This window comes from Palaemon carinicauda, chromosome 15, assembly GCF_036898095.1.
Source record: "Palaemon carinicauda isolate YSFRI2023 chromosome 15, ASM3689809v2, whole genome shotgun sequence".
NCBI lineage: Eukaryota > Metazoa > Arthropoda > Malacostraca > Decapoda > Palaemonidae > Palaemon > Palaemon carinicauda.
The window spans coordinates 71,059,250-71,086,980 of NC_090739.1; the positions used below are offsets into that span (position 1 = coordinate 71,059,250).

The window sequence follows — 27,731 nt, forward strand, 5'->3', positions numbered from 1 at the left end:
ATTCTTTTGATATTTATTTGTAACATCATCGTACAGCTGGTCAATAATATCGTTTTCGTATTTGAAAGATATTTCAAATAATTGAAAATGTAAATTCAGAAATTATAATTTTACGAAAACCAAAAAAGATAAAATCACGACTTCCTGACTGTTCACTTTACTTGAGCTAAAAGCATCTGGAAATGAAACATATTTTCCTTAGAAAAATACATATAACCCAGAATAATTTTGTTCAAAATGTTTTCGTAAAGGAACAGTCAACGTCTGGATTTTTCCCCCATCCGTTTAAGCGAGACGCGTCTTTGACGCAAACTGATTAAGAATTTTGACGCCGTTAACATCTCCTTCGAAGGTACAATAGGAAAAAAATAAATGAGGGTGATTAGGAGAAAATTGAAGCAGTTCCATTAGGAGCTAGGCCGCCCACTTCCATCTTATATACAATTTATTTTGGGCTAAAATAGGTCACTGGGAAAAGAGAAGTATATAGAGGCAGAAGGCACAAGATGCAGGGGTGGGGGGGTGTAGAGGTGGTAGGGGTATACTAGGAAGGAGGTAATGATCATGCTTCTCGTGTAAGAGATGAAAGGACAGATAAAAAATGAACAAAAACTATAAGAAAGACAGATGTAAGGAAGTGCAATGTACTGTTAGAAACTTTGACAGGTGAAAAACTATTAAAAAAGTAAGGCAAAGTTAACGCAAGAGGAATAAAATAAACTGCTCCACAAAATAAAAAATTAACATAAATTAATGGAAAGAGAAGCAAGAGTGACATAGGTACTGCATAAGATCAAATATTCGACTGAAACAGGTAGAAAGTGAGACTAGATAAGAATAGACAGAAGACGTATAGAGTAGAATAAGTTACAAAGAGACAGGCAATAAGACCCATCATATCACAAGATGAAAACAATGGGGATCTTGAGAGTCGTGAATGACGGAACTAAACAGAAAGAGCAGAGTCGTTGCCCTCAGAATGAAATAGCAAGTTGACTTATAATACAATGGGTCTCTTCAGAGTTTGCCGAGAGAAATTGGGTCATCTTCATAGGGATGGGGAATAAAGTTTCTCGAGAGTATTCATAAGTCAGCCATAGCGAAAGATGCAAATAGCCACGATCTACTAATTTCCATAGCTCGTACAAGTCGTCTTCGCAGATTTTTGGTAATTTTTTCATAATTATAGATTAAAAGGAATCGTGACACATTTCCTCTTAATTCTACGCTCACTAGAAAATCGTATATTTTATTTTAGGACAATAAAAGGTTATTTGGTTGTATATCTAAACGAAACAATAACGAAATTAATACGGATTTTTGACAATTCTTTCGTCAAAACCTATAAAAAATCTTTAAGGTTCAAAGCCATGCTGTGTTCTTTATTTTTCTCTGTTTGTTTCCATTTACCATTACCCCGATCAATACTATTGTAATTAGGACAAGATTAAGAAATATTATAAGGAGTCATCTTCAGTTTTAAGTTTAATTGGTTTCTTTTGCAAATTCATTGTTTCTCTTTGGTCAAGACTTTTTATCATCCCACAACTTGAAAGGTTAGCATAAATATTTAACACTCTTCAATACTCACTACATACCAACCTACTGTACGAGTTTACGATTTAATTTTTTTTTTTCATTTCATAACTCGAGGATAATTAACCAGTTGTGTCAATTGCCTTCAACGGCGCCTCTCACAAAGGTATGTTGCAAGATGAAGATTTAGCAGTCACTGAATTTTTCCTTTTTCAGAACAATGGAAAACGTTTGACTTATATAAGGGTTTCTTGGGCGGTTCTGGCATTTTGATAAGAAGTTTACTATTATTATTGTCTTTACTTCTCAAGGCCAGTATTTTTCATTTAACACATAAAATTATTGCATATGACATACAGATATACACACGCTTACATATATAAACATAAACACATGCACACATATATACGTACACGCAAATATGCATATATATATATATATATATATATGTACATACATATGTATATACAGACACACACATATATATACATACATATATATGTATATATATATACACACACACACACACACACATATATATATATATATATATATATGTATATATATTTATATATATTAAGTTAGACATTTTTCCCTTGAAGGTGGTGGCACCTGGTGGCATTGCCCTTCTCCTTCTCGGCATGTGTTCAAGGGGTCAGGTTGTTTGGTGTTAAAGTAACATTCATGTAACGGTATCTGTTTGTTTTTAGGTCACTTATCTGATACTGACCATCAACCATTTGTTATGACAGCGTATGTTGCGAATTCAGTAAAAATAAATGCCTTTTTAAGCAGACTTTCTTTACAATGATGTTACTGACATGAAAAGAAATACGGTTAATGTACGAACATTATTTTAGGCACGTAGAAAGCTTCCGTTATTTACCCATTCTATCATTTAAAGCTCCTTACATAATAATGACAAAAGTTATATACTTTTCCAAACTCACAAGATAGCAGGGTTCTACAGAAGCAGGATGACCGAGGCTCTTCCGATAAAAGAACCATTTCTTTATTCTGTTATCGGAGACGTAAAGTTCGATATATCGGCATATGCTTGAATCGGAAACTGAGCCTAACGTCGTTTAACACCAAAAGGAGTTTTATAGACTTTGTTGCTAAGGTTATGATTTGAAATAATTTTTTTATTGATCATTTTAGCATTGACGGATAAGGGAAAATTTCTTGACTGAATATTTCATGATGATGTTGAGGTACTTATTTTACACTACTGTTTCAGTCCTTTTGATTTTTGTATGTTGAGATGAATATTTAAGTGAAATTCACAATAAAGCCAAACAGGCGAAACCAAATTATGGGATGTCTCTATGTCTACATGAGAGTTCTTCATTACAGTGAGCCCCTGATATGAGGAAGATACAAATTTAGCCTTTGTCTTCACAACCCATTTTTCCTATGGAAAAAAAAATAGGATTTTCAATTACTGGGTGCCTTTTGAAGTTTCCCAGTACGCAAGAAAATAACCACATGGACACTCACATACAGTGTATGTTTATATTTATCTATCTCTCTATCTGACTATCTATCTATCTATCTATCTATCTATCAATTATATATATATATATATATATATATATATATTACACATACACACACACTCACACCCACCCACACACACACACGCACACTCACAAACACACACACACACACACACACACACATATATATATATATATATATATACACACACACACACACCCCAGACACATAAATGTCCACCTGATTAAATTAAAGTAGCCTACAGATTAATCTTGAAAGAAATAGGAAAAAACCTTAAAGTAGAAGAACCATTAACAAATTTTTCCTAAAAGCAACCAAGCAAACACCTAAGCACAGAAAAGAAGGAAGAATAAAGTTGAATATGTATCAGCATTGTTGACAAAAGACCATTCTCCCTTCATGGAAGGCCAGACAGACAAGAAACAGGAAAGGAAAGAGTGGATGGCGGACAATGACTCTTCTTACACAATGTTGATAGAGCCAATCTTAATTTTTGGTTGGCCTACAATGTTCCTTCGAAGGACGTGGGACTCGAGCAAACATGATCCAGACGCCTCTGGGCCAAGGATATCGAACGGTCCAAATCGCGGTCGGCTCGTAACGCCTAATATTCACAATATCAGAGGAGGAGGAGGAAGAGGAGGAAGAGGAGGAGGAGGTGGAGGAGGAGGAGGAGGAGGGGGTTGGAATAGGTGGAAGAAGACCTCTTGCGTCAAAATGGTGCCTTTACGCGGAATTTTCCCAGCCTTAGGCCTTTTTACGGTTGAAACGGAATGACACGAGAGATAAGGATAGCACCATCCCACCAATGTGTAAAACGTTGGTTTCTTTGAAAAGACAAAAAAAAAAAAAAAAAAAAAAAAAAAAGAAATAAAAAAAATCGGTTTTGGTTCTTCTTTGGTTTTTCTTGGGAACATAAAAAGTCTCGTTTTAAAAAGGTCTTACAAATATAAATGCATAAATTGTAATAAGCTTGCATTTCTGTTCTCAAGTACAAGTATCTACCCTTCCAATGTGTAAAAGGTTGGATTATTCGAAAAGAAAAAAAACAACTTTGTTTTGCTACTTTGCTTTTTTTGGGGAAGTAAAAAGCCTCTATTTAAAGTTCTTGAAAATAGAAATGAAAATATTGTAATATGGTTGCATTTCAGGTCCTAGCTGTATGTATAAAAAGAAGCAACGTCTGAAATGTTGTGTCTTATCTTTATCTAGGGTGATTCACAGCCACTTTTGTAAGTTTCTGCAGTTAAAATCGTATTTTATATATTGTGGATTGAATATATGTTTTAGGTAAACCTCGTGTGTTTTAGTGGTAGCCTCTATGTTGATAAAAACTACTACAACAAAAACAGCAATAATAATAATAATAATAATAATAATAATAATAATAATAATAATAATAATAATAATAATAATAATAATAATAATAATGATAATAATAATAATAATAATAATAATAATAATAATAATAATAATAATAATGATAATAATAATAATAATAATAATATCTTGCAGAAAAAGAACATCAGCACAACTGCAACAACAAAAATAAATTTAGCCATGATATTATTTATGGAAATATTAATAGATAAGGAAATATATACTTCTGCATATACTGCAAGGACCCACGACAAGAAGTAACGAATCAGCTGAGCGGGGAATTTTCACAGGATAAACAGAAGTATCAGGTTGTCGATCAAGGATTAAGGAATCAGACATGCGAGACCAGAGCATATTATTATTATTATTATTATTATTATTATTATTATTATTATTATTATTATTATTATTATTATTATTATTACTTGTTAAGCTACAACCCTAGTTGGAAAAGCTGGATGCTATAAGCCTAGGGGCTCTAACAGGGAAAATAGACCAGTGAGGAAAGGAAAAAAGGAAATTAAAATATTCTAAGAAAAGTAACATTAAAATAAATATCTCCTATATAAACTATAAAAAGTTGAACAAATCAAGAGGAAGAGATATAAGATAGAATAGTGTGCTCGAGTGTACCCTCAAGCAAGGGAACTCTAACCCAAGATAGTGGAAGACCTTGGTACAGACCCTATGGCCCTACCCAAGACTAGAGAACAATGGTTTGATTTTAGAGTGTCCTTCTCCTAGAAGAGCTGCTTACCATACCTAAAGAGTCTCTTCTACCCTTACCCAGAGGAAAGTACCTACTAAACAATTACAGTGCAGTAACCCCTTGAGTGAAGAAGAATTGTTTGGTAATGTGCGTTGTCAGGTGTATGAGGACAGATACTATGTAAAGAATAGGCCAGACTATTCAGTGTGTGTGCGTGCAAGCAAAAGGAAAATGATCCGTAACCAGAAAGAAGGATCCAAAAGAGTAATGTCTGGCCAGTCAAACGAACCCATAACTCTCTAGCGGTAGCATATCAAAGGGTGGCTTGTGCCCTGGCCAACCTACTACCTAACATATGTTTAAATTACAGCTCGAGTATTGAAGTTCAACGATCTAAAATCTCTGTATGATTCATCTCCTACGAAAATTGGCAAATGAGGGTTTTCTCTGTGTAATGTATCCAGTATTTCTTTTTATATTTCCCACAAAATTTGTTCTCAAATACTTCTCTCCTATTTTAATAGAATAACACGCTCACATATTCTCATATATCTTTCAATCACATTTATCTCCTTAATATTAAGTTGAGATTAACTGTTTGAAGCTTTGTTATATTATTCAGGTTCCTAATAAGTTCATTTCGCAAATAGTGACCACACAGCGAAATTGAATAGTCACTAAAGTCATCGAAAAAAATTGTTTAGTAATTATGATACTTTGCCAGTGCTTGAAGAAAGCACCAGTGACGCCGTGCCGCACGAGCCCTCTGGCCTCACAAGCTATTAAGAGCGATTATGCATCGTTATACAAAGACTTGGATTTGTACACAATGAAAGGGGAATTGCCCTGAGGGTCCGGAGACTATTTAATGATAGGACTTTTACATTTGATTTCAATTGACTGAACTAGTTTTTGTTGGCAATAAGTTTTTAGGTTTATGAAGTTTTGTTTAAACCACCATTTGCGTGGGAAAACTGAAATTACACGAAATTAGTTCTGAGAAAGAGTGAAGAGCAGAATTCTGCTATTTTCATATTCCAGTGAGCCTCCTTTATTATCCCAAATTCATGTGGCAATGCATTGTTTTAAAGGTAGATTTGAGAGAGGAATTTGTTTTCTGTTTTTTCTTTTTCTCAACAATTGAAATTCTTAATTCAATTTTTTTTCTTGTCCTTTGTCTTTCTCCTGATGGCTTATTTGCATTTTCTCTCATTTGCTGCCTTTTTGATTTTTCATTCTCTATTCAATGTTTCTTTTTCCTCTCTCAGTTGTATTCTTTGGATTCACTTATTAACTTTTTTACTTTTATTCACGTTGCTCTCTTATCCCATTCGCGTATTTTATATCATAAAAATTTTAAAATAAATAAGAAGACTGGTGTGGACCTCTGGACTTGAATTTGTATAGTTTGCAAGGTTTCTTCAAAATGTGTGTTAACGCCAGAATTTAACCTTATGGACAAATAGTAATTTGAAACTTTTGCTTCCTCACTTTCGCATAAAAACTGATAAGACTCACATATGCTACATTACGAATAATATCTAAATAGGGACTTTAACATTCTCTCTCTCTCTCTCTCTCTCTCTCTCTCTCTCTCTCTCTCTCTCTCTGAGGGACCAATAGTCCTAACATCTGTATACTAACAACAGTCAATTTAGGACCCTACCGACTCGGCTATCTCTTGATAGCCGAGTCGGTAGGGTCCCTGCCAGCATAGTTTCCAGCCGTACAGGTGGTGGTTCGAATCACCACCCGGCCAGAAGCTGTTACCATAAAATGAATTCCAAGTGGATATATATTCCCAAGATAGAATTCGGTATTAAATGCCATTCGTGGGTGATATTTACATTAATTAAAATCACGTGTGCTTGTGATATATGTTCATATATATATATATATATATATATATATATATATATATATATATATATATATATATATATATATATATATATATATATGTGTGTGTGTGTGTGTGTGTGTGTGTGTGTGTGTGAATGTATATATATATATATATATATATATATACATATATGCATATATCTGTATATATATGTATATATGTATATATCTGTATATATATGTATATATATATATACAAATATATAAATATTATTATCAAAATCATTCTCATTATCATCATCATCAGCCGATGCTAATCCATTGCAGGATAAAGGCCTCAGACATGTTCTTTAACTCCCGTCCGTATACGGTCTTTGAATGCCAGTTTATACCCGCAAATTTTCTTAGTTGGTCAATCCATCGCCTTCTCCTCCTTCCATTGCTTCCTTTGTAATCTCTAGGGACCCATTCTGCTATTATTAATATCCATCTATTATCTGTCATTCTCATTGCATTTCCCGCCATTGTCCATTTCTTTTTCTTAAATATTGTTAAAATATCCTCTAGTATGCTCTCGTACACACACATACACACCATTTCTTTTTCTTATGTATATATATATATATATATATATATAGATAGATAGATAGATATACATATATATATATGCATATACATTTATATATGTATATATACATATATATATATATATATATATATATATACATATTTATATATATAAATATATATATATATATATATATATATATAAATATAAAAATTGGTATGTCTGAGTGTTGGTGAAGAATGTGTGAAAGGGTAGGTTACAGTTTATATTACCAACTACCAACTGAGTAATCCTGTATACAACAAATAAATGAGAGAAAGCTATTTAATTGATGATGTGAAAAAAAACATGATGCCATAATTACCTGGTTGCACCACTATTGTAAAACCTCTGGGCAGATCTGGTGACGAAGTGCGTGGACCTTCCTAAGAACTGATGCACTTCAGTGAAAGGTACCTGGCGTCTTTGCTTTCTGCTGTTTTTTTTTCTGGATATAGTGTGCCGGGGTTTAAACAAAAAAACAGAAAATAATAACATAAAAATTCTTTTAGGCATGCTGTAAATGATTTAAGAGAGATGGAGTCTCCCTGTGTAATTCCTTTCTCACTAGGATTTTTTTTCACTATCTTTTTGTAGTTTTAGGATGATTGTACTTCCCGTATAGGTATATTTATGTGTTCTAACATAAGCTTAATCTATTCATTTTCCTTGAAGTAAAGAAAGCCTTAAATGACATGAAAAGAGGTAAAGCAGCTGATATGGCCTTAAAATTAATTCAATAATTGATGGAGGAGATTTCATAGTAAAACTCACTGAACTTGACAAAAATACCTTCAAGAATGGTCTATTCCTATAGCTTGGAAAAACTTTATCATTATACTAATTCAAAAAGGGAGACACAAAGTACCTGGAAAATCACTCCGTAATATATAAAATATTCACAAAGATCGTATTAGGCCAAACAGAAAGACAGCTAGATTTTAATCAACCAAGAGAGCAGGCAGGATTTAGAAGTGGATATTCAACTGGCCATATCCAAGTAATTAACCAGCTTATGGAAAAATAAACTGAGTAAGGCTAACCACTATGGGTGATATTTGTAGACTATGAGAAAGCTTTTCATTCTGTTAAAACTACAGCAGTAATGAAATCTCTTCAAAGACAATGAATAGAGGAGTCCTATGTTAGATCGCTTGAGGATATATATATATATATATATATATATATATACACGAGTGTGCATATATATATATATATATATATATATATGGTATGTCTTTGTGTTGGTGAAGAATGTGTGAAGGGGTAGGTGTTTATATCACCAACTGGGTAACCCTGTGTACAAAGAATAAAGGAGAGAAAGCTATTTGATTGATGATGTAAAAAAAAAAAAATGATGCCATAATTACCTGTTTGCGTAAGACCTAGCGGCAGATCTGCTGACGATTGGCGTGGACCTTAAAATCCGATCCACATCACTTAAAGGTTCCTTCTGTCTTTTTTTTCCCCGGAATTTTTTTCTAGGTTAAAAAAAAGAAGAAAAAAAGAAAAAAAAAAAAAAAAAAAAACTCTTAAAGGAATATTTCAGGGGTGATGCCCCCAAAAAGTTAAAAAAAAAAACTGAAAAATAACTAATGTTAGGTTAAAAAACTGAAAATTGAAATAATTGCGATTAAATTAAAAAATAATGAAATTAGAAAACCTAAAAATGGCCAATCATTTCTTCCTAACATAACTCACCCTTTATTAATTATTTATTTGTTATGTTAACATATCTAAATTTCAAAAAAGATTAAAAGAGATCCCTGATATAAGTAATAATAAAGTTATAAATTAGTTTTGCTCAAGAAAATATTTTATGTATGTTACCCACGACATTTGAATTTTATATTTTACTTTTAATATATGGAAAACTGAATCTAACTGTCAATTAATTCAAAAGTACTATTTCTCTCACTAATCACCAACGAATTGTCTGGTGGTGAATTATTCAAGGAAGATTGGCCATACAAATCATATATATAAACTTGTTGAAAAAAATATATATATAAACTGATTTCAAATAAATTACAATCACTGCATGCAAACTACAGGGGAAAAAAGTTCTTTTGTGGATGTTTTCTTTCATATCTGGGAAAAAGTTTTTCCCATTCAGCCTAAATATTTAGATATGATGGACCGTGAGCCACTCTAACTTTCATCCAACATGTGAGAATTTGAGTTGAGTGAAAACATTTTCTACTGAAAGAATGATAAATTCTTAAAGTTCTGAAGTTTCAAAATGTATAGAAATATTTTGCTCAGTTGTTTAGAGGCTTATGTTTAGTTAATAATTACAACCTCATGTTGATTTTAAACGAAAATTTTGAACTTAGACGACATACCACGTATATAAGTAACCAGTTGTTGATGGAAATCAAGTCTAAACTACATAAAAATAGTCAGAAAATTAGGACCAAGAAAGGAGTTAGACAGGGAGTTCCCATTCCTTTTAAATTATTCACAGTGAATACTAGATGTTTTTAAAAATTTAGATTAGGGAAATGTAGGGATTAACATTAATGGGGAATATTTTAACAACTTAAGATTTGAAGATGACATATTTGTGTTTAGTGAATCATGGGAGGAATTGCAAAAGATGACAGAAGATTTGAATAGAGAAAGCAGAAATGTAGGACGAAATGAATATGAGTAAAACTAAGATAACGCTCAATGAAAATATAGACAGACAACAAATAAGGTTATTGACGAATCTCTAGTTAATCAGTAAACGTACTTAGAACAGACAGTAAGGTTTTCCTTACGACATAAGTCCGATTGATTGATTGATTGATTTAAAGTTTTCAGGCATCTTGATATAAGTCCGAAATCAAACGAAAGATAAGTATGGGATAGAAAACCTTTTAAACAAAATGAGATTAGGAAAAATAAAATGTCATTCTCTCTAAATAGTATGTAATCAGATGGCTCTTGCATCAGAAACTTGGAGCTTTACTAAAGCCTTAGAACATAAGCTAGTTACAACTCAAAGAACTATGGAAAGAATAATGATGGGATTAACACTAAGAGACAGAAAATCAACAACATGAATACAAGAGAAAACTAAAGTAGAAGATATTCAAATAACGAGTAAGAAGAAAGAAAAGGACATGGGCAGGCCATATATATATGCATCATGGCTGGTAACAAACCATCGTGGGGGTGGGTGTGATTGATGCAAAAAAAAAAAAAAAAAAAAGCGGTGCATTCTGAATATCAATAACCTATATACATCTTATTCGGAGTTTGAAACAGTATGGATATGGCGATATGAAACACCTTTTATGACACTGGATTGGCATTAATTTCATAATCATAGCCAGGTGGTTCTCATGCCTATGTGGTACCGTCCCTAACTGATGATCGCCAGACTGGGTTTCGAGTCAAGCTTAAACTCTTTAGATCCTTTGGTCGTTGAAACAGCACAATCCTTGTGAGCTAAGGATGGGGGCTTTGGGAGAGCCTATAGGTCATTCATGAGTGGCCTTTAAACCTTTAAACTAACTGTAACAAAATTTCACGCTGTTAACTTGTCTTTGTTTCTTTGATTTGTTATTTCTAGTCTTCGCTCAAAAGTTACCTGCCATTTGACCTTAAAACTAACCTTGTTGTACAGATGATACTACTCTTCTTTTAGGTAATCAGTACCTTTATTGGGGTAAAAAGTAGCTGGAATCTTACTAAAACCATGGGTTATAAAATTTGTGACTTTTCTTTGAACGCATATAGAAAGGCGTGATGCCTTTATCTTTTTATTGTTGATTAGCGGATCTTGTACCATGATTTTACCACATGAATCGAATCAATTTGCGTTAATAGTATTATAGATAAGGACTATAAATATGACAGAGAGCTTTACACTGCATACGAATCAAAGCTTTTAGCTATAATTGGCAAAATGGACACACGTAAACAAACATATGAGAGGCTTGCAGAAATCTAGATTTTTTTTTGTAAGGTCGTGATGAAACCAAAAGTAAAACACTTCAAATAATTTCCCTAAGAATTTTCTTCTTTTTCTCTTATGAAAATCTAAGTCAACAATTAAAAAATCCTATTCAACTATACTTTAATAGATTTGATTTAATTTGGAACTTTCATCAATCTAGATGACAACAAACAAATGCAAGCGAGTCATGTTTCGTGGAATAGTAGCTGAAGTGAATCTTCTTAGTGCCTTAGGCCTATAGTCCTATTATTTAGAAGACCTTGAATAGCATTCCTGAAAGTACAATAGATGGCGTTGGCTGGAAGCTGAAGAGATGTTTCGATGCTAACCTAAGGTTCCATAATTTCTTACGTTCATTGATTTATCTCTTTAATTTTTCAGGAGATTTACATAAATATATGATAATAATAATAATAATAATAATAATAATAATAATAATAATAATAATAATAATAATAATAATAATAAATTCCTGACAAAATATTGCTACTACAAGAAAAATCTTTTAACATTACTTTTTATTTTCCTCATGATTTACTTCTCTTCATCAAGGAGTGAATACAAAAACCCTTTGCAAAAAAAGGGAAACTGTAAAATCTTTCTAGAGGACAAGATAAGAAAGAATGCCATTATAGAGAGGAGAAAACACTGCACATACACACATACACGCACACACATACTCACACACGCATATATATATATGTATATATATATATATATATATATATATATATATATATATATATATATATGTATATATGTGTGTGTATATATATACATATATGTGTATATATATATATATATATATATCATTATTATCCGTTGCTAATTCATTTCACGATAAGGCCTCAGACATATCCTTCCACACGCGTCTATTCATGGTCTTTCTATATCAGTCTATATCCTCAAATTTCTTAGCTCGCCAACCCATCGTCTTCTCTTCTTTTCCCTGCTTCGTTTGTAATCTATTAGGACTTCAGTTTGATTTTGAAATAGTTTCTTTCAGCAAATTCTACAAGCATATCTCTGTCATTTCTTGTGTCTATTGCAAATTCACTTACTGCTGATTCTCCTCTCTTCGTTTGATCTATTTTAGCATTGAAATCACACCAAACAAATGTAACTTGAGTCCTATGTTTTTTTCAAAGACAACTCCAATTTTCATAAAAAGTTTTATTTCTTCCTATGTTTAAGATATTGTTGGTGCATACGTTTGAATGATCCTCTTATACTCCTAATCTAGTTTGATAATCAATTTCACATTTCACTGATACTACAAAATTCTTGTATGTTGCATGTAAGATTTTTATTAATAAAAAATCCCACTCTATTTTCGTTGTTCTCTCTCTCTCTCTCTCTCTCTCTCTCTCTCTCTCTCTCTATATATATATATATATATATATATACATATATATTACTCATTCATATATGTGTATATGAATATCATCTTCATCGTCATCATCATCATTTCCTCCTACGCTTATTGACGCAAAGGGCATCTGTTAGATTTCGCTAATCGTCTCTATCTTGAGGTTTTAAATCAATATTTCTCGATTCATCATCTCCTACTTCACGCTTCATAGCTCCCACGCCATGTAGACCTGGGTCTCCCAACTCTTCTATTGCCTTGTAGAGACCAGTAAAAGTTTGGTGAACTAATATCTTTCGGGGAATGCAAAGAGCATGCCCAGACCATCTCCATCTATCCCTCACCATGATCCCATCCACATATGGCACTCGAGTAATCTCTCTTATAGTTTCATTTATAATCCTGTCCTGCTATTTAACTCCCAATATTCTTACAGGGCTTTGTTGTTGGATATTGTTTCATTGACATACCACAACTCATGTCCATACAGCAGCACCGATCTCACTAAACTGATATATAGCCTGATTTTTATAAGTAATTTCAGGCGATTTGATTTCCAAATTTTACTTAACCTAGCCATTGTCAGATTTGCTTTTGTTTTCAATATTTCTTTAAACTCCCATTAGAGATTATAGTTTCTAAATATTTAAAGCTTTAGAATTCTGATTACTGGATTGACGAATACACTTGTCTGATTTCTGTATCCTATATTTAAAGTAAGTTTACTTCCACATTAATGTATTTTTTACTAGTAATTATATAAATGAGTGTGCTCTAGTATACGCTCATACATGAAAATAATAGTGATGATATTAATATACCGTATTAGTGAATAATATACGTGATTGAACAGTCCACTTAAGGACTTCTACCATTGCTGCTACTGCAATTACTGCTTATGCTCTGAATTACCATGATATAAAACAATGAAGAGTAGTTACTAATAAGAGTTGATTGAAATAATGCAAAACCTTCCTAATACGGCACCTTAAAGGTTTAAATTTAAGGTCACTTAAGAGTGAGAGAAACTGAAGATGGGGTAATGTTTTAGTGTCCTGACAAATATCCATATAGTTAGCGCGCAAAAGTTAGAAACATAAGTAAAATATGCTAGAATTTGTAATAGTTATTTATTTACAAATAAATAGAAGGTTCGATTGTTCGCATGCCTTCAATGAAATCAATTTTAAAGCTAATGTCTTAACTCCAAAATCCTTTTCAAATAAAGACCCCGGTCATAAGGGTAAGAGTATAATATTTGAATTAGTTTGAAATGATTGATAATTCTTCTCATAAGAACATCCACAAAAGAACTTTTAAATATAAACGATAGTTATCAAAGCTATCGAGAAATGGGAGGAAAAAAAATTATAAAGTAATGTGTATTAAGAACAGTAAAGAGAACGCTTACCAATGTACACTTTCAGTAGACTCACCTGAAAAGAAACATCTAAACAATTCTTAAGCATGCACACTACTTGTGGAGAGATTCCTGATTGGGAAGCAATCTCAGATGAAAAAACTTACGGCAAGGACAACATACCTGTTGGGTTTAGTAGTTTTCAAGTGGATAGTAGACAATTCTTCACTACACCTGGCTCGCGGCATTGTCACTGAGGGGGAGATAGAGAAGGAATTTAGAAGTAAGTAAGGCAATTCGTAATTTTGAATGATAAAAGCATAATGATTGAGGATAAGATTATATTTTGATATATTAGTTTTATTGGACGTAATATATATATATATATATATATATATGTATATGTACATATATATATACACACACATATATACACACACACACACACACATATATATATATATATATATATATGAACACACAAACATACACGTACACATAGGTATATATATAATCTATATAATACATATGTATATATATATACATGATATACCTATATATAAAGAATAACAACAACGCCAACAACAACAACAACAACAACAACAACAACAACAACAATAATAATAATAATAATAATAATAATAATAATAATAATAATAATAATAATAATAATAATAATAATGATAAATATTTATTTTGATCTTAGGTGTCTACGTTGTTTTTTATATCACTGAGCACCGAAAGAACTAGTCAAATCGTAATTTCTTTTTTTGTATTATCTCTGCTTTCCAGCCCCAAAATATTTTTTTTTCTTTAATATCGTTCATACTAATTATTTGACTGCACTGGTACTATGGTACAGTGATCTAGACACCTCCCCTAATATTTGATCACATAGTGCATTGTCACCATCTATTATTTCTCAAAACCTAATTCCCTGTTTTTGTAAATCCTCATTCCCTCTTTCTCAAATGCTAATACCCTCTTTTTGTAAATCCCCATTCCATCTTTTTAAAATCCTAGTTGCCTCTTTTCTAAATACTAATTCCCTCTCTTTCTAAATCTCCCTTTCTTCTTTTTCCATATCCACATTCCCTCTTTTCCTTAATCCTAATTCCCTTTTTCTAAATCACAATTCCCTCTTGTTCTAAATATTCATTCCCTCTTTCTCTAAATTCAAAATCCCTCTTTTCCTAAATTCTCATTCCCTCTTTCTCTAAATACCAATTCCTTCCTTTTCTAAATCCCAATTCCATTCTTTTCTAAATCCTTATTTCCTCTTTTTATAAATCCCAATTCCCTCCTTTTGTATAGCTACCTAAATCCAATAATCCTTTCTATAAAAAAAAAACCGTTATGTATTTGGATCATAAGTTATTCAATGAAAAAAAAAATATAAAAAAACGTTCAACAATGTACAATGTTATTTGTTCCTGTTTGTAAAATCCAACATAAAAGGTCAGCAAAATATTTATTAATTTGCTCTTGCTTCTTTTTTCTTTTTTTTTTAAATCACATGTTTAATTTCTGTGTTGTTTAGTTTTCCGCCCATTATATTTTGTATCATCTGTATGTTATTGTTATGTAAAGGAAACTAAACAGCTACTTATGTGATTTTGAGCCTATTGTAGTACATAAACTAATGAAATTATGTGAAAGTGACATCTAACACTAAACCCCTGTTCAGATCACTTAACAACATTGCACACTTAATTATAAGAGATATAGTAGCATGGAGAAGGTGGGGGTAGGGATGGGGTGCGGGGCTTGTTTGAGGAGTATAATGATCCATGAGATTGAGTTTCTATCTTCCTTTTAGAAATTAACGGAATCACATGGGGATCCTTGTCCATAACATCTCAGTAGGCCTGCCCTAGAATCGTGCAAATACTCGACTATTATCGTATGTTATGAAATGTTAGCTTATCTTCTTTTTGCTTTAGAAAGTTTAGCACACACACAAATACACATCCAGGTCTTAGATGTTCAAAAGGTTTCTCCACCGGCTAAGCTACAACCCTAGTTGGAAAAGCAGGATGCTATAAGCCTCGGGGATCCAACAGGGAAAATAGCCCATTGAGGAAAGGAAACAGGGTAAAATAAAATATTTTAAGAACAGTAACAACACTAAAATGAATATTTTCTACATAAACTATAAAAATTTTAACAAAACAAGAGGAAGAGAAATTAGATACAATAATGTGCTCAAGTGTACCCTCAAGCAAGAGAACTCTATCCCAAGACAGAGTCTATGGCACTACCCAAAACTAGAGAAAAATGGTTTGATTTTTGAGTGTCCCTCTCCTAGAAGAGCTGCTTACCGTTCCTAAAGAGTCTCTTCAACCCTTACCAAGAGGAAAGTAGCCACTGAAGATTTACAGTGCAGTAGTTAACCCCTTGGGTGAAAAAAATATTGTTAGGTAATCTCAGTGTTGTCATATGTATGAGGACAGAGGAGAATCTGTAAAGAATAAGCTAGACTATTCGGTGTATGTGTAGGCAAAGGGAAAGTTAACCGTAACCAGAGAGAAGAATCCAATGTAGTACTGTCTGGCCAGTCAAAGGACCCCATAACTCTCTAGCGGTAGTATATCAACGGGTGGCTGGTGCCCTGGCTAACCTACTAATAGAAAATTGTTGTTTTTTTTTTTATCATATAGGAAGGGTGTATGTTTTCCTTAATTTTCTACATATTTTCATCTTTCTTATTTGGTCTGGAAAAATAGTTTAACTACTTAAAAATTGTAGTGGTTAAACAAATTATCCCGTTCACATTCATAAAGGATTATGATCTTGATTATGATTAGTAATCTAGAATAGTCTAATTTTTCTTAAACACCATTATCAGACATTCTATTTTTGAAATAGCTTTCCGACGACACGAAAAAGTAATCGGGAAAGTTGAGCACTTATTGAGCCAAAGGAAATCCTTCTTCGAGCCGCACCGGATCGCGTTAATTGTTTCGATTGAATCGAGGTCTTACGCTGCCAATGGAAGTATTATTGGGACGGGCAATCCTATCTCAAAGCCACCCCCTCCCACCCCACTACATCCCAACCAACGCATCTCACCTCCCCACACTGAAAATCACTAAAAATCTCTCAAAGAAAAGAAACATGGAACAAATATCTTGAAAATGGAACAACCCAATGTCTGTAAAGAAATTTGAAAGTGTTTGAAGACGTTTAAGAGAGTGTCAGAGATACCTCCAGGGTAAAACACCGCTCCAGCGGGAGCAGTCGAGGTTCCAATAATGCGCCGGGTGAAACTGTAAGCTTGTTAACAAGTGATCATATTTTGCCCGGATCACGGACATCCCTGCGTGGGGGCCAACCACCTTAAAAGAAAAGTTTGGGGGCGGAGTTTCGTTACTAAAAGTCTCGGAAATTTTGGAATTACCTGCAGAGGAATCAGATACTGTTCATAATGTGGTATTTTGACGTTAGTTAAATTTAATCATCATCTGGTGAACACACAAATAGACACACACACCCATATATATGTACTGTATATATATATACATATACACACATGCATATATATATATATATATATATATATAGATATTTACAAATATATCGAGAGAGAGAGAGAGAGAGAGAGAGAGAGAGAGAGAGAGAGAGAGAATCTATTCATTCATTTATTAAACCTTCATAATTATTGCTATATTAAACAGAATGATGCCTTTCTATATTTGAAACTTCTCAACATACCTAAAAAGGTTAAATAGCACGGACAGCTAGAGAAGAATAAAGCAACCAGGAAATATCAGTAGATAAAGAATAGTTAACTGAAGAATGTGATTTCTTTCATAAACTTGCCAAATGAGAAAGTCAAAAAGAAAATAAGAATAAAAAAGTACCTCTAGCATCCAATAAAAGCCGTGAAAAGACTCCAGAGGCCTCAGGGATTGGAAGGTGTGATATTAACCGGGTATATTTCATTCGTAATTATCTCTGTCCTTTTGGGCGGTTGGAAGTCTCGTAATGGTAGTTAGAGTATGTCCCTTGGTCCAACTGTGTACACACAAGCACAACCAATTGCAAGGCTGCTGGGTGTTTACGAGTAGCGTTTAGTTTTCCGGACAGTTGTTGCTTTTTCCACGGGGAAATTTCTTTATTCTGTTAAATCTAAACGGTTCGTGTCTTACTATACCATTTTTATAATATAATGCTAAACCTAAAAATAGGATGGATGCTGCACGATTTTCTTGCTTTGTTGAGATTTGGAACGAAGAAGAAATGAAGGCATATATAAATGTAATGACTATAGGAAAACATCCAATGTAGTTTTATAAAACAACTACGTTTAGTTTACAAGATATGAGTATTTTAAAGTTACTCTGCAGATTTCGTTCTAAGCATGTATGTAAACAGTGTGACAATGATAATTGAAAGAAAGAAATCAAATCATCTGCCTTTTAGAGGAAAGATACCTCCATCTGAATCATTGGAACATCACAATATCTCTGGGATCAGTATTCCAGAGCATTTCTTTACTCAGAAAATGTAGGAAGTATCAGAAAATAGTCTTTAAAAGCATAGACACACTTTCATTGAATTCTGAAGGCAGGTAAGTTATTGTAACATAGTAAGTTTTAAGTAATTGATTAGATAACGTTTACACCATAGATAGGATAATTTTCTGTAGATCTGTCTAAATATTCTGATTGATTGGTTGATTGATTCTAACTAATCTGGCATCATGTCTAAATATTCCGAGCAAAATATGTATGATTTAACTTTAGGACGAACATTGGCGTTACTCATAAAGTAAACTGGACCATATTTTTGTGCTTATTCTCACAATACAAGTTGGAGGGTCCAGTGACACTTTGGCACTAAAGTTTAGAACGTAAAATAAAAGACAACCGGAGTCTAAATAAGCAGGTTTTATGTATGATTCTTATGACAGAAGTCATGACAAACATTTTACTTCCATAAAATACTGAATGAAATTAAAGAAATTCTTTAATTTCCTAATTTCTATTTATTTTAAACATTTTACTAGAGTTTTAAACATCACTAGTAATTTCCAAAGTTCTCATGCTACTTGATTGTATCTGATTTAATAATATCCATACAAATAGAGTAAAAGGCCACTAGGTAACATTTCAACCGAGTAAAAGACACTGGAGTCAGATTGAAGTCGTATGAAAGGTATTAGAGTAACAAATTATAATAAATCTATTAAAAGATGCTGAAGCTTGAAGTCGAGTGCATAGCACTGATGGGAAGCTGAAATTTAGCTGTTGTCAATCATCAAGGTAGTATAGTTCAAAGATTTTTAGGCGTTTATAGGAGGTGAAGTTTTTTTTTGTCCTTGCAAAAGGTGAAAAGCAAGGGAAATACGGTATGCCTACAATTAGATATATATTATACTTATTAGGATTTCTCTCAAATGTTTTCCCCAAACAAAATATACAAAGCGTTAAAGTTAAGACTGTCGGCGAAGAAAGCTTTTATGAACAATTTTTGAAAATGTAATGATCGGTAAAAGCATTGAAATTAGTTAGTATAGCGGAAAGGAGTAAAACTAATTATGAAAAAATGGTAAAGGAAAGGGTTAATTCTAGCATTGTAATCTTAAGAATGACAAGACTTTTTTTTATCAATATTTGAATTTCAATTCTACATTTCCTATCCAATACGAATCTGTTTAGACACCTATTAAATAATAGTCTTCTTCTTCTTTGCCTATATCTTTTCCCACTTCTATGTGGGATCGATGTTTCTGGTCAGCTTTCTTCATCTACCTCTGTCCCACACCTCATAACCGGTTAATCCCTTTGATCGAAGGTCATCCTTGATACAGTCTCGTAAGTTTTATTACGATAACAATCGCCCGGTATTTGAGTTAATAAAAGCCATTTAGTTTGCATTACGGCATTGGGAACGTTAATGAAAAGCAAAACTTGAAATAGGAAACTGAGTTCAATTCCTCTAAGACTGCCTCAGTAGTATTTGTGTAGATACGCGTATCAGAGAATATACGCATTTGATAACTATAATCAACTAATAATTATATAAAAGGTTATCTTAGAAATCTACGGATTATTGGAGTATAGTTTCAGTTGTTAAATTAAATACAGTATAATGAGTCACTCACCGGAGGGGGGGGGGGGGGGGAGAAATTAACCCAAATTAATGTAATTTTTTTTTTGTCTATCGTTCTCTGGTGGCCGCCGATGAACTTAGACTGAAAATAATATCTAATTTAATTTCATCTCTTAGTCTATTTTATTCCACCATTGCAGGATTATTATCCTCTCATCTCGAGAAGAATAATATAAGGCATATCTGGAGAAGATCACTCGTATTTTCAATGGGAAGTTATCTGGATATTATCCTATGCTCTTTGCTATCATTCAAAAATTTATTTTCATTAAGGAGTGTTATTGTAAAGTACATGTAGGAGGTTTTGAAATTCTTTTAAATGATATTGAATAATATTCTTATTCTTTTCCGGGATACATCCAAACTCCCGTTTGTCTATCAAGCTCTTCATTTTGAGTTTTAATCTGCTTATTCTTATGTTCTTTTTAGATCCATACTTATGTTTGCCATACATTTATTCTATAGGCTACATTTCATTTTCATATCGCATATATAATACATTTCACACGTATGGAATTAGGTTTGAAATGATGATGGTTCGATAACTATTAGTCATTTGAGAGAAACGAATAAAGTAATTTATCATCGGTTTTAGGACAACACTGCAGTAATCTATAAGGATATAGTAAACAGTTGGTAGCCAAGCAACATTCATATGTTCACAAATCATGCAACATTTTATAAAAAAAAGTCATAAATCTTGCAAAAAGGATATTGTGAAGAGAGAAACCGATAAATCCCCAAATTCCTAATATCTCCTATACGTAGCGGAAGAAGTATATAAATGAAATTAATCTTCGAATGCTAGTAATGTCCATGAAACATTTTTCATTGGAGGTGTCTATTTTATTTCTATTTTATTATCTGTCTCATCATGACCCAGCCCACTTATATATATAACACATGTGGAGAGAGAGAGAGAGAGAGAGAGAGAGAGAGAGAGAGAGAGAGAGAGAGAGAGAGAGAGAGAGAGAGAGAGAGAGAGAGAGAGAGAGAGAGTTTTGTTACCCTACATGGCTGCCGTAGATGCAAGCACTTCACGAGAATAGACCCTAGGTTTTGGACTCATGCTGTCTGTGTACAAACAAATCAACTAACAGTAAAGCGTTGCTTGATATCCGAATTTCCAGTCGTTTTCTGTTGACCTTTTTTCTTTCCTTGTAGAGGATTTAGTTGTCTTTCCCCCACGCTTGCTGAAGGATCTTCTGCTTGCTTTTGCTTTGGACGAAGGAGGGGTAGCTTGCTTGTCATACTCGAGCCAGGATTACGTTTCTCAGTTGGTGTTGGAGTTTCCAAGGATTGTTTTAAGAAAATTTTCAAATGTGGCTACACTTGTTTGAGATTGAGTCCTTGTATCTAATTGTTTTTGAGTAATAACAATACGGAGTCTTCCATGTACCTTTATAGTAGGAAAGTATTCAAGAAGTGATTGTGATAGACAAAGATGAATATTGATGAAACCTCTCTCTGGTTTTAATTTCGTGGTTGTAAGTTTTAGAATAAGATTCCTATGTATCTTAAGTCTAATATTTGTCTAAAAGAGGGATATAACTCATATTGAAATTATTAACTAAAACTCAGAGTTATCTATTTCATATCTCAATTGAATGTCATTGTTTTTTTGAATATCTATTATCTGATAATAGACATATTGATTTTACTTCTACGTCATCTGCCAATATCTAACCTGAAAACTATGAATGGTATATTGTCCATTATTCTTAAAGAATTGTCATTTATATAATATGGTATCAACCATTACATGCACAGAAACGATTAAAACTTTTATCGTTACTATTTTGGGAAAGAAGAAATTGCAAATATATGTGTCAGGACCCATCATATTAACATGAAAACTCTGCTATGAGACCGTCCTTTCTTTGACATTTATATTGAACATGGCTGTCCAGTAAAACCTTATTTTCATTTCGGTTACATTATGTCTCTCATCTTGGGTAAGAAGAGAGAGAGAGAGAGAGAGAGAGAGAGAGAGAGAGAGAGAGAGAGAGAGATGTTAGGATTTCATTTATCTTATGCGTTCAGAAAAAAATTGGAACAATACTGGAAGGTAAATGGCATTAGATTAACTTACACCATAGACTTCATTATAAAAGTGAAAGGAATGATAAATATCTTTAGATGGCTCATTAAAATATAGACTTTTTTTTCCAGCATTCTGTGAGACTTCATTTTTCCGGAATAACCAGATCCTCTTAAATAAAGAAATAATGGCCCCAAATTACCAACCATAGGCCATTTCATTGTTATATGAAAAAGATTAAAATGTGAAAAATAGCGACTTTTAAATCTTAATGTTAATGTTATTTTAACATTTTCCGGTAAGTATCGGCTCTGGTCTTATTCACGTTTTGACGTCAGGATAGAATTTTTTGTTATTTCTGACTGTTCATGTCTTCTTTCAGTACCGATTACCGTTTTTTTTTATGCAGGAATCTTTTAAAAATGTTTGATTTATACATTTGGTGAAACGTTGATTTGCTTATTATCATTATAATAATTATTATAATTCTCAATATTAATGTTATTAAAATTATTATCAATATTATTTTGGTCGAAGGTCTGTTACATGGTATATTCTATAAGATATGATTATCATTACAAATGAGTTTTACTGTCAATTTTTTTTTTTTTTTTTTAGACTGATACAGACATTCTTCTTCTCACTGTCAGATAAATTTTATAACTGCTCAAAATATATGGGCGGAGGTAAGTAGTAGGCATATATAATAGGCTACTTATTGTCTTAAGCTTCACCACTCTCAATTGAATGTTCTTATCAGCGGAGCCAAAGATTAAACGATATAGCATTCCACAAACGGGACGCAATTACAAGAAATCCGTGTTTGATTTCAATCAGTGTATAGAGCAAACGCATAAGCTTACGCAACGACCTCCTTTTGTACATATCGTAACAGGAGATCGTCGTCGTAGATTGCCCGGCCATCGTCCACAAACAATCGGTCCTTTCAGAAAGTCACCAGGTCAGCATTCTCATGTGAAAGTATTTTCTTCCACAAACGGACAACTGCGATAAGAGATCCAGCCGTAGATACCACACAACTAACTACCATTTGTTTTCTCATGGAATTTGGAAGATGTTTACATAAGCTGTATAATGAGGATAAAATCTACACCCGTTGAAATAACAGGAAGATATCAGAGCCGTTAAAACGTTTTTAGATTTTTTTTTGTATAATATTATAATTCTTAAATGAATTATTGTTTTTTCTTTCGTGCTCTTAGGATAAATTGTTTTGTTGATTTTTATTAGTGAATCTCACTGAGAATGATATAATTTTCATCATTCATTATAGTTGTCTCTTTGCCTATGTGATCGATAATATTTTCAATTGGATATTAAATCTAAATATGTAAGAAAAGATTTTGCAATAGTTCACGAATGAATATATCATTGGTTAGCCTTTCTTAAGTTTTCAGATATAAGGTAAAGTGATTTTAAATTACTTATCCAATTCACCTTCTTCATAATAAGAAAATGAAGAAGAATTTTATTTATATTCAAATTTCTCATCAAATATTTGAAATCAAAGTCTTATAAAGACATTTTGACATTGCAAGTTGATACTCTTATGTCCGAAATGTTCTTATTCTGAGGAATTAGATGAAAAAAAAAAATATTTTCTTTGTTATTAAGAGAAGTATTTGTTTCGACTATTCTTTATATAACTGACTTTGTCGTTCGTCACCGATTTCTTTGACGAAGGAAAATATGATTTTTTCATAGGTCTTTGATTTTTGTAGCATTTGCCTCTCCCGATATCTTTCGTTTATTTACAAACTTAATAGATTACTTTTTCTAAAGACTCATTCTATGAAACCAAAAATTTCTATATACCAAGGATTTACACCATTTTATAAAACCGCTTTTACATGTTAATTGCTTGTCTTACAGTTGCACACTGAATATTTAGGGCTCAGTGCCTTTTTAGATTCATGAAAATGACACATGTCTTATTCCTTTCAGTTAGTTGTATGCCTCCCATATTCTTCTTGATAATCTGCTTAGAATATATTTTTTGTTTTTGTTTTAAATATAACATTGTAGTGTACCGCGTGCTTATTTTTATCAAACATAATTTATGAACCCTTGTTCCTGAAATGGTTTCAATCGGCTACCTATAGCTCCCCCCAGAAAGTGTTTGGTGGGAACACTTTACTGATATTTCAATATTAGTTAGAAAAAAAAGGATGCATAGATAAAGTGATGATTAAAATGATATGCTGTACATAAAAAATAAAAGTCACCGCTTAGACCTGTGTTGCAGTAAAGAAGTGACTAGGCAGCTTAATCTTATCCTTGTAATTTCTTTCTATCTATCTAGAGAAAGTCAAAATATCACAGGAAAACTAAATATGTAAAATGGTTTTCACGGTTTTTTACAACTCCTTGGATGGGAGATATTTTGAGTATATGAAAAAGAGTTTTGCTTGAAATGAGTAGCAAATCCATTAGAAATATATACCAGGTTTCTATTGTTATGCCTACAAAGAGAGAGAGAGAGAGAGAGAGAGAGAGAGAGAGAGAGAGAGAGAGAGAGAGATCTAATTTGTTGTCTCGTTAAAAATATTGTCCTATTACAATTTTTATATCATTTCATGTAGAGCCATTGATGATTTTTGAACTTAAACAGGACATTATTTAGAGTATTTGCATATGATGAATATTCATTTGCTGACTGTTTATGTTTTTCCATATCGTAATTTCTTCTGACTTTTTGATGAGTGAATAATTCTTCAGTTTAAAAGAAGAATCCTGTGTCAACTATTATCACATGGAAGATGACCGAAAAAACACCTTAGAATTTTGTTTTCTATACAAAGATAGTTAATTAGATTACTATAGGTATATAGCTATCAACTATCGTAAATAAGAAAACGGAAATTTAATTAATATTGTATATATATATATATATATATTATATATATATATATATATATATACATACATATATATGTATGTATATATACACACCCATATATATATATATATATATATATGTGTGTGTGTGTGTGTGTGTGTGTTTGTATGTATATAACAAAAAACAACAACACATACAGCTGTTTCTATTTCATTTCAGGATTAAAGCCTCAGACCTGTCCTTATTCATGACTGGGGTTTGGCAAGTTTTCTTCACCATGTTGGCCACTGTGGATTGGTGAGGGTAGGAGACTTAGTCTGATCGGTCACAACAAGCCAACCTAGTAAGGGTGGTCCTGACAGGTACAGCTTTGCTGATCATGGTAATACACAAACCATTTCACCAGGTTAAGGTAGCCCCACTCAGAAAGGGTTATTATATCTACCTATCTATGTAGTTAAAGATATATACAAACACACACATATACTGTACATATATATATATATATATATATATAATATATATATATATATATATATATACAGAGAGAGAGAGAGAGAGAGAGAGAGAGAGAGAGAGAGAGAGATACTCTAGTAAAAATATTTGAGTTGGTTAAGGGGCTGTGTGAGTACGCGTGGTGCCTTGCATATCTTAATAACACATCTTTTCCTCTCCCCCATTCATATTTTTTTTGTCCTCTTTGCTATCTTATGTTTAAAGATGAAGAGTCATTGCTTCTCCACCGACATCAAAGTTACATTAGTGTTAGCTGAAGGATTAACGAAGGGAAAATGTCTGATAAGGAGGTGCACACAATTATACACATATATATGTATGAAGTATATAGATGTGTATGCGTGAATATATACATACGGACAAATATATATATATATATATATATGTATATGAATACACATACACACATATATATAAATATATATATATATATATATATACATATATAAATATATATATATATATATATATATAGAGAGAGAGAGAGAGAGAGAGAGAGAGAGAGAGAGAGAGAGAGACCCCAATTGATAAGTAGACTGTCTATTTATTTTTATCGATTTATTAGCAACTATATGAATCCCCGTCACGATATGCGCACTTGTTATTTTAGGTAATAATTCCCTTCGAGTGTTTTATTCCTAAGTTAGAGTGAGTTTATTGCGACTAATTGTGGCAAACATTTGAAAGTATGAGTCGCGTAAATATACATATATTTACATATATACACAGGTACATAAATATGTGTGCAAATGCAAACACACACACACACACACACACACACACATATATATATATATATATATATATATGTATATATATATATATATCTGTATACATGTGTTTGTGTGTTTATGGTTGGTTGTGTATGTTTGTATAACCCCTCCATACTTAGAAAGGTTCAATCATTAAAAGAGTCTTTGTTTAGAGCGACAGACATTTTTTCCTTATCTTAACCCCCTAGGGGCTTCTGTCCTCTATCTAGGCCATGTTCCTTTCGTTCCAGAGTACAAGATAATCATCAGCAGACTCCCTTCGTGGGTAAAGGCGGATGACACCTTAACGCAACACACATTAGCACCCAAAATAAAAATAGCACTTTTCTGTTGCAATTTCAAAGGGATAGTAACATGTCGAATCATCCCTTTTCAAGAGTTTTCCTATGGGAGAATGGGGTTTTTATCTAATAATGAGGTAATAAAATGATATTGGTTCGATACTGAATATCATCATATAGCGTATTCTAACGGGTTTCGATCTCTTGTTAAAGTCACCTTCACAAGAAATAAGCAACACTATTTTGATAAATGGATAGACTTGAAATCTTATAGGATGTAAAGGACGATAAGGAGATTTATATATTGAAATATTCTCGAAAATATAACCCTCCTTTCGAAAGAAAAAAAAAAACTCCAAATTTTCACGGTCAGAGATATGTTTTATTGGTATATATATGGTCAGTGCGTGTTTTCTATTTGAATCGTCCAACTGGAATCCAGTGGAGCCACCTTTATTTGGGCTCATGAAGAACTCCATATCCTCTCTCTCTCTCTCTCTCTCTCTCTCTCTCTCTCTCTCTCTCTCCACAATATCTTGCATATATTCTTCCATAATCTTAACGAACAAGTTAAACGACAGTGGAGGTCCTGTAGAGAGTAGTGTTCCCCTACTGTATGGGACCGGAAAAGCAGCCGTCAAGGTAAGCAAAGTATGTTACAAAGATTCTTGAGCTGAAAAACTTTACCCAAAAAATATTTCGGTTGGGGAAGTATGAGTAAATGAGTCAGTATCGTGAAGATAAACTTTTAAAGTATCCAGAACGTCTATTGATAGGTTGTTCTTTGGCCAGAGTCTCTATCAGGTTGTCTTAGCTTCTAATCAGTAGATAATGTAAGGACACTAAACTCAAATTTCTATCTGTATACTA

General features: G+C 32.6%; 1 protein-coding gene across 1 annotated transcript in view; it reads right to left on the minus strand.

Annotated features, from left to right (window-relative positions):
• Hdc (histidine decarboxylase) overlaps nt 1-27,731 on the minus strand; it is a 181,231-nt gene that overhangs the window by 51,040 nt on the left and 102,460 nt on the right. The window contains exon 3 of the mRNA XM_068388509.1: nt 14,457-14,526. Within this exon, the coding sequence (XP_068244610.1) occupies nt 14,457-14,521 (65 nt within the window). The 5' untranslated portion in view covers nt 14,522-14,526. The remainder of the gene's footprint in view (nt 1-14,456; nt 14,527-27,731) is intronic.